General features: G+C 54.7%; 1 protein-coding gene across 1 annotated transcript in view; it reads right to left on the reverse strand.

Annotated features, from left to right (window-relative positions):
- Window positions 1–110: 110 nt before the first annotated feature.
- The window catches only part of EFR3B (EFR3 homolog B (S. cerevisiae)), a gene marked incomplete at both ends in the record, with an annotated part of 9,356 nt that continues 909 nt past the window's right edge, over window positions 111–8,557 (reverse strand). The window contains 11 exons of the mRNA XM_010081270.1: window positions 111–159; window positions 679–770; window positions 1,174–1,301; window positions 2,374–2,441; window positions 2,553–2,684; window positions 3,009–3,170; window positions 4,027–4,102; window positions 4,731–4,903; window positions 5,118–5,169; window positions 6,877–6,988; window positions 8,395–8,557. The exon at window positions 8,395–8,557 is cut by the window's right edge and continues 1 nt beyond it. Of these exons, the coding sequence (XP_010079572.1) occupies window positions 111–159; window positions 679–770; window positions 1,174–1,301; window positions 2,374–2,441; window positions 2,553–2,684; window positions 3,009–3,170; window positions 4,027–4,102; window positions 4,731–4,903; window positions 5,118–5,169; window positions 6,877–6,988; window positions 8,395–8,557 (1,207 nt within the window). The remainder of the gene's footprint in view (window positions 160–678; window positions 771–1,173; window positions 1,302–2,373; window positions 2,442–2,552; window positions 2,685–3,008; window positions 3,171–4,026; window positions 4,103–4,730; window positions 4,904–5,117; window positions 5,170–6,876; window positions 6,989–8,394) is intronic.

Genomic DNA, 8,557 nt, shown 5'->3' on the forward strand with positions numbered 1-8,557 from the left:
CTATGGATTTGGGCATCGCTAGAAAGCCAAGGAGAGGGTCTTCAGCCCCTGCCTTTGGGACCAGACCCCCCAGGAACACCCCCACCTCCACGGTCGGCTCCCTCGCTTACCTATCGCCTTCTTCAGCGTCTCGTACGTGATCTCTTCGGCTGGTGCTCGCTAAAGGAAGGGGAAAGGCAGATGAGGCTGAACACACAGCACAGGACACCATTCCGAGATCACAGCAACCCAGAACCAGTGTCCCGGGATTTATTCTTGCACCAAAACACAGCCTGTCCTTAAAGATCAGCGATATTTTCCCTGGCAACTTGCACCTTTAATTTTTTTTTTTTTTCCAGCTGGACTAGCCAAGCCTTCCACCTCAGCAAAGCCTCCCATTGCTAAGAAATATGCATACCGGGAAAAAAAAAAAGATTTTCCACCCAAAGAGCAGTGAGTGACCCCTCCTTCCCACCCAGGCTGGGACCTGCAGCAGCTGGGGGGGAGCAGCAGGAGATCTGGGGGTTTTATGGCCCCGCTCGCTGCCAGAGATGCTGGGGCTGCATTAGGGGCTCCTGTGCTTGCAGGCAGAGGAGCAATTGTGCATTGCAGGCAAATGAAGAATTAGGAAGGGCTTAATTGCACATTGTCAGGCCGCTAAACCTCGCGGTGCCGACGGGATCTGGCGTAAGACGGTACCTGCTCTCGCTCCGGACTGTTTCTCGACTCCACCTCGACCTGCAGGGAAATGGTCTCGCCGATGCTCTTCCTCTTGGACAAGCGATCTTCATCTGGGGAGGAAGAGAAAGGGCAGAATTGCTCACTGCAGCCACTCTGGGCACAACGGGGCGAGCACAGGTGGCTCTCAGGGAACACAACCTCACATCCCAACCCCCGGGGCAGCGGTCCATCCACCCAAATCCACCCAAACCAGCAGAACCGAGGACTGAGCCAAGCCCAGAGGGGCTTTGTGGCTTCTTCCACCCATCCAACCATGCCTGTGTCAACCCCAGGAAGCTCCCAATCAACCGCTTTATGCCTCAGTTTCCTCCAGGCAACACCTCGAAAGGAGAGCAGGAAAACAACATGCCCACGTGTAGGACAAGAACTTCATCCCCCCATAACTGGGCAGAGCAGGGGAGAAGTTTCTTTCCCCTCCCCTGAGTTCTCCAGGATGCCCAGGGGAGTGCGTACCTGTCAGCTGGGGGATGTAGGGTGTGCTGAGCCAGTCCGAGTTGTAGCCACTACCACCCAGCACCTCACTGATCTTGCTCTGCCAGAAGAAGACCTCTGGGCCCAGGTGGTCAAGGCTCTTGCTCAACCTACAGAGATGGAAAAAACCCAACAGAGATGGAGAAAAAGCCCAACTGAGATGGAGAAAACCCAACAGAGATGGAGAAAACTCAGTGGAGATGGAGAAAAACCAACGGAGATGGAGAAAACCCAAAAGAGATGGAGAAAACCCAACAGAGATGGAGAAAAACCCAACGGAGATGGAGAAAACCCAAAGGAGATGGAGAAAACCCCAACGGCAATGGAGAAAACCCCAACGGCTCCTGCCAGGAGAACCATGCCAGCAGGGTTTCCAGTCCTGCTGGGTCAGAAGCAGAGGGCTCTCATGACTTTGCTTAGCTCCAGCACAGCTGGATATATCACACAATTTCTGCACACGTCAGCACAAAGCCAGAGTCTCAGAGGGGCTCTTGACCAGTGTTGTGGTTTTGAACCCTGCTAGTGGCAAACACCATTCAGCCGCTCGCTCGAGCCTTCCCTCCTGGGGACGGGGGAGAGAACTAAAGGGGTACACCCCTCCTGCTGTCAGACAAGGTGGGGAGCAGCCCATGGAGCTGATCTCAGCATTTGGCTGGCTGTGAGCACAAGCCGTGGTGGCCACCCCCCTCCCTGGCTGCACGGGATCCTCCTCGGACTCTAAACAGGCTGGAAAACACCAGATGGGAAAGGAGACAAGCACAGGCAAGTGATGGGCTGATAAACCCACCATCGCCCACGAACCCATGGATGCCAAACCCTCAGGAGCCGGTAGTGGGGAAGCATCATAGAATCACAGGATGGTCTGGGTGGGAAGGGACCTTCAAGATCATCCAGTGCCACCCCCTGCCATGGGCAGGGACACCTCCCACCAGCCCAGGTTGCTCAAAGCCTCATCCAGCCTGGCCTTGAACCCCTCCAGGGATGGGGCATCCACAGCTTCTCTGGGCACCCTGGGCCACTGCTTCACCCCCCGCACAGGAAAACATTTCTTCCTCACATCTCATCTCCATCTCCCCTCTTCCAGCTTCAAACCGTTCCCCCTGGTCCCGTCCCTCCTCCCTGACACATAGTGCCTCCCCACCTCTCCTGTAGACATCCTGAAGGTATTTTCCAGGCTCTTACCTGGGTCCCTCCACAAACACATCCTCAGGGAGCAGATAGGGAGCTTCCTTCTGCCGCATCTGGATGACCTGCAGAAGACAAGCAAGGAGCCAAGCTCAAACCCCACGGCTGGCCAGGAGAGCCGATGCCAGGGCCTCCACGGACAAGGCTCCAGCCCCATCCCAGCCCGTCCCTCGTACCTCGTGGATGTGCTGGCAGAAGGTGGGCACGGTGGTGAGCTGGCTGATGAGGTTCAGGTAAGCTGCACCCAGGGCGAAGAGCGCGCAGCGGTTGTACGCTGTCAAGTTATCTTCGTTGATCTGGGCAATCTCCTGCAACAGAGACGAAGCCCCATGAGACGAGGATGGACAAAGCCCCAGCATGGTCTTCAACCACCTCGTGGCATCACCTGCCCTCCAAACACCTCAAATTTGGGGTTTGCAGCATTTCAGAGGCTGACAAGGTGACTGGTGTCTCTCCCCAGCATGTTGCTCTGATCCCGCGATGGTGGAAGAAGCTCAGAGAGGGTGAAGCACTTGCATCCCCCCTTCCTCAAAGACCCCAACTCCAAACCAACCCCCTTCCCAGAGGTTCCTTCCCATCACATCCCAGCCCTACAGCACGGAGCGCCGGCAGCACGTCCAGCTCCTGCCCACCTGCACGGCCAGCACCAAGCGGATGAGGTCCACCACCACCTCCTCGTTAGCCAGCTCGATGCTGATGAGCATCAGCATGCTGTAGAGAGCCTCGTAGTGAGCCTGCGCGTTGCTCTCCTCCTTACAGATCAGGTAGATGTGCCGGTAGAGCTGCTGGCCATGCTGTGGGGACATGGAGAGATGCCGTCACCTCCTGAGCATCCTCTGTGAGCAACGCTGCCATCAACGCAGAGAAAGAAACGCAGCAGGACCCAGCAAAGGGGTCTGCACCCATCCAGCAGGGAGCAGAGCTCCTCCCAGCACCAAGAAAATGAAGAAATCCCGAGGGAGAGGGAGCTGGGACTATCACAGAATCACACAGAATCACAGAATGTTAGAGATTGGAAGGGACCTCGAAAGATCATCTAGTCCATCAGATGGTGCTTCACTGGTTGATGCTGGACCCTGACAGGGAAGAGGCACCGGCAGGTCCGAGAGCGGAGCACTGGCACCACCCAGCCCAGGGAAAGGATGCTTCTGCTGCAGAAGCATTACAGAACTCATGGCAGAAAAAACCAACCCTTGAGACACCTTGCTTGGCAGCGGGGCATGGGCCAGAGCAGGTCTGGTGCACAGGAAACTCTGCTCTGCGATGGTTTTTGGTTTAGGGGCTGCACAAGGTAACAAACGGATCCTCTCTCAGCCTCAAGTTAGCTCCCGAGGGGTCTGCACCACCCTGAGAGTGTTTTAAGAGGTGGGAATAAAAAGAAATAAAATCAGGCAACTTCCAAAGCCACTTGGGAAATAGCTTTTCGGGTACCAGCACACGCCGGGGTACTCATTGCGTGGGGCAAAGAGCAGATCGAGGAGCCTAGAAAGACCCACACGTGACACACTGATGGAAACTGAACCCCACTGGCTTTCCCCAGGGACATCCCCAGGTTTGGAGGCATCCAGACTCAGTGTGACTTGGGGAAACTGAGGCACGGTCCTCACACTGGTCTGCACAAGGACAGCTTGACCTGGACCCCGACAATACCTTCTTCATGAAGACGGTATCTTGGCGGGAGCATTTGTCCACTTTCAGCTTCAGAACCGAGATGTCGCTGATGGTGCTGCAGGGAAAGGCCAAGGGGAAGGGGAAACTCAGACACCGGAGGGAGGAGGCGCGATTCCCGCACGCCTGCAGAGCTGCTGGCCAGGAGCCAGGCGTCTGGGGGGCACCGAGGCGGAGAAGTGAACGGTGGCTTTTAAAACCCATCTGAGCAACTCAGATATTCGAGCACTGAGCCAGATCACGACCTGATTTCAAGGCAGTGGTGCTCACAAAGGCACGTTACAGAGAAGCGTGCAAGCACAGCACCACAGCAAAACCCACGGAGATGTTTCCAGCTGGGATGACGGTCCAAGGTAACGCAGATGGACAACATGAGCGCCCAGCAGGTCTCTCCGTGGGGATAAAAAGCAGTCGACAAACCCACTTGAGGAGGTTATTCCTCCTGCACATCCTCCTGGGACACTGTCTAACCATGGTTACATCCAGCAGCGTGGTCCCACGTATCTCTCAGAGACCCCCCACCCATCTGGCTCCCAGCAGCCCACGATCCGCAGCATTACACCACCCCAGAACTGGGACCAGGCTTATTCATAACCCTGCCAGCGCTCCCAGCCCAGCCCGTCTCCCTCCCAGTCCTGCTCAGCATGGTCCGCAGGTCCCAGTCCTGTTGAGCCCCCAGGACATACCTGATGGTGGAGAATTTCTGCCGGTTGCCATGGCGATCGATGAAGCTGATGAGGATCTCGAGGACAAAGAGGCGGATCTCAGCATCCTCCATGAGGGCCGCGGAGAGCAGCCGGTCCAGGAAGGCACTGGGAAGGGCCGTCAGCATGTTACTGCACTGGAAACCCACAGAGACCTGCAAGAAAAAAGGGAGGTGGAGTGACAGGGTCACTTTGAGGGGTTAAAACACACCAAAAAAAGAGGGGATGCAAGCAGAGGGGACTAAGTGCAGCTTGAGCTCTTCCTAAAGCATCCCTGGGGTGGGGGTTCCTGAGCTCAGCTCCCCCATGCTGGGGACCCTGTGTATCATGGGGCTGGACACTCCTGCGGGGACGGTGACATCTTCATACCTGGAGGAGGGACTTGAGAAGCATGATCTGTGTCAGCCGATTCCGGTTCTCCCTGTCCCAGAAAGAGGAAATAAATGGTAAAATCCAAGTGAAACCAAAACAACCCTCCTTCCAATACCCAAAGGATGGAAAAGGCTCAGAAAGGGCAGGACCAGTTTCCTAAGAGTCCCCACCGCATCCAGCCATGCTGGAAAGGTCTCCAACAAACAAGCTCCAGATTTCCCAGCCAGCAAAAAGGCTGCTAAAGGAACAACAAATATAAGAGCATACATCCCACTGCAGGCACCGGAGCCAAGGCAGCACCCGCCCCTCTGGGCAGGTGCAAGATGATGAACCAACCTCTGGATGTGCCCATCCCACAGCGACTCTGGAGGGATGCCTCCGAACGGGTTTCTCACTTTTAAGCAGCTGAAAATCGGTGAGACGAAGCCCAAGCCCTCCTGCCCGCAAAGGTACCCTCATTCCTCACTCCCTTCTCACTTCTTGCAAAGCCACCATGAACAACGCTTCCATTTCAGCAACGTGGGTTTGTTGGTTTGTTTTTTTTTTTAATGCAAAAAAGAGGAAATCTTGAATTCTCTACTGTCTGAGCTGGAAGGGGACACCCCAAGGGATCTCCAGGCTGTCCCATCTCCCACGACACGCTGCCTGTGCTGCCCGCATCTGCCTGGGGACTGAGCCACACCACCAACGGCAGCATCCCCAGCAGCTGGACCGCTCCTCTGCAAAGCCCTGGGTCGCACCCAGAGCAAGCAGCATCCTTCACACAGCGTCAGCCGTGATTGAAAATCTCTCCCGAAGGAAGCTGATCAAGGAGCAGTGACAAACGTGACGGCCATCCTGGGGTTAGGAGCCTGATTCTGCTCCTAGAGCAAGGAAACTGCCCCAGCCAAATGGCACCCAGCGTGTCTCCCACCGCATGAACCGGGATTGAACGCCGGCGTCAGGAATCACTCCCATCCGTGTCTCCTATCAGCCGGCAAAGAGACAAGTGGGAAGAGCCCGACCATACTCTGAAGATAAATATAGCACGAAAATCTGTTTGCTCCTTACCTACACGTTTCAGCGCTAATACCCTCAGCTCCAAATAGCTCTCGTGGTTTGTTCCCACACTTCTTAAGCAATTATGCTGTTTGGGTGTTTTCCCTCCCTTCTCGTCCTCCACCGCCGGGTATAAATACTGCCTCCTGCTCGGTGTTCATAAAAGCTCGGAGGCAGCTCGGAGGGGCCAGCGGAGAGATGCTGCGATGAGCAGCCAGTCCTCCAAAACCATCCAGGAGCTTCTCAAAAGCTTCCGCACTCCCCAGCTGCCCTGAGACATCTCAAGACACTCCCCTGAATATTATTATTTTTTGTTCCTGGCTCGTTTCAGATGACATCCCAGGACCGAGCTCCTGCCAGCGGAATCTCTCAGCGGGTACCCGAAAAAATGCAGAATTCAGCTGCAGTGCCTCTGTCTGAAAAATCCTTCCACTCGATGCTCCAGCGGTGCAGGGGGTCCTTGCAGCAGAGAGGGATCGCACGTTGCTCAGCTTCCCTTCCTCTTCGGCAGAAGCTTTCGATGCTCAGCCTTTCTGATAACATGCCCGCATCCCACCCTGTCCCCAAAGGCCACCTCAAGCTGGGAATGATTTCAGGAGCTCCCCAGAATTTTCAGCTCCATGTTCAAAGCCTTACACCCCCCTCCCTGACGCGGGACAGCAGCAGGGGCAGCAGGGCAAGGGGGAGGAAGAGGAGGGAGGAAGGCATCCGCTCTCACCCAGCTTTGCCAGCCTCGATGGACTGCTGCGAGGAGGGCAGCGGCACCTTGTTCATGATGAAGACCATCACCTCCGACTGCTGGTAGGTGGGCAGCGTGCTGGCGAAAGACCCTGCGGGGACAAGAGGGTGCTGGCAGGGTGCGAGGCGCAGCCCACCACCCCGAGAAGCCCCCAGGGCCGGACCCCACAGCCAGGCTGGGACAGGACAAAGCTCACCTGGATCCGGTACCTGTAGGCAGCTTTATTTTTGGGATGATTTAATACCCCCCAAAACACCTCCCAGGTGGAGCAACCCAGGCCAGGGGAGGCTGCAAGATGCCAGCCCCCCATTCCTTGTTTTGGGGCTGGTGCATTCCCATCCCCAGTGGCTGCAGTAAGCCGACATCTGCCCTTTTTCCCTTTTTTCCTTCCCTTCCTCAGGGTCTCCTGCCCAGGGAGAAAGAGGGCTCTGCCGGCTCGCAGCAGCTCTGCCGGGGCTGGTGGGGGTGCAATGCCCCCTGCTGATAACCCGCCACCGCGCGTGCAGCACTCCACAATAAATAAATCCCATTTCCCATCACTGCTTTTAGGATGAATCATAGAATCATCAAAGAGTTTGGGTGGGAAGGGACCTTAAAGCCCATCCAGTGCCACCCCCTGCCATGGGCAGGGACACCTCCCACCAGCCCAGGTTGCTCAGAGCCCCATCCAACCTGACCTTGAATATTTCCAGGGATGGAGCATCTCCCACCCCCCTGGGTGACCTGTGCCAGTGTTTCATTCATAAAAAAATATCTTCCTTACAACTAGTCTGAATCTCCCCTTTTTTAGTTTAAAACCATTTCCCCTTGTCCTATCACAAGGGATCCCACTGAAAAGTTCGTCCCCATCTTTCTTACAAGCCCCCGTCAAGCACCGAAAGGCTGCGACCAGGTCACAGGGAAAGCCTAAAACCACTGAGCTTAGATTGCAAGGATGAGACTCGCCTAAAAAATTAAAGACTTCAGGTGTCACCAGGTCTCATGATTAACCAGAGGCACTAGTTTGGCTCAACCTGTCTGTGAAAAAGAGACTGCAATCTCCACACCCTCCTTCCTCTGGGAAATCCTCTAATTTGGAGGAAGCTGGGTTGTTTTTTTTTTTTTGGTTGGTTGGGTTTTGTTTTTTGGTTTTGGGGTTTTTTTTTGTGGTTTTTTTTTTTTTTTTTCTGATCAGTTACAGATAAATTTTGGCGTTGATAAACATTTTTACTAAGCTTAAGTATTATTTACTGTTCAAATGGTGATATCAACATCAGAAAGATTCTTTGAAGTCTTGCCCAATGCCAGGAAATATATAAAAATCCAGTACTTGCAAATGGATAAATGAATTTATAATACTATATGTTGAGGAAATAATAATAAAAAATTCAATTATGATTTTGAATGACATCAGAATGAATTCTGAATCACAGAATGAAGGTGGGGGTGACTTAAGTTTTGTTTCACCCTGGATAATCTCGCAGATGCACAAAGCAGAAACCTGCGGGGATGCCTCACCGATGGTTTTAATGACAGCCTCCTGGAACATCCTCTCCTCGTGCTCCTTGATGATCTTGGTGCTGACGCCGGCCGCGCAGTCGTAGCTGCCGGTCAGCGCGTAGTCGATGCTGAGCCGCAGCCGCCGCAGCCGGGTGTTGAACACCTCCAGCACCGTCGGCCC

Source organism: Pterocles gutturalis, unplaced genomic scaffold, assembly GCF_000699245.1.
Source record: "Pterocles gutturalis isolate BGI_N339 unplaced genomic scaffold, ASM69924v1 scaffold15759, whole genome shotgun sequence".
NCBI lineage: Eukaryota > Metazoa > Chordata > Aves > Pterocliformes > Pteroclidae > Pterocles > Pterocles gutturalis.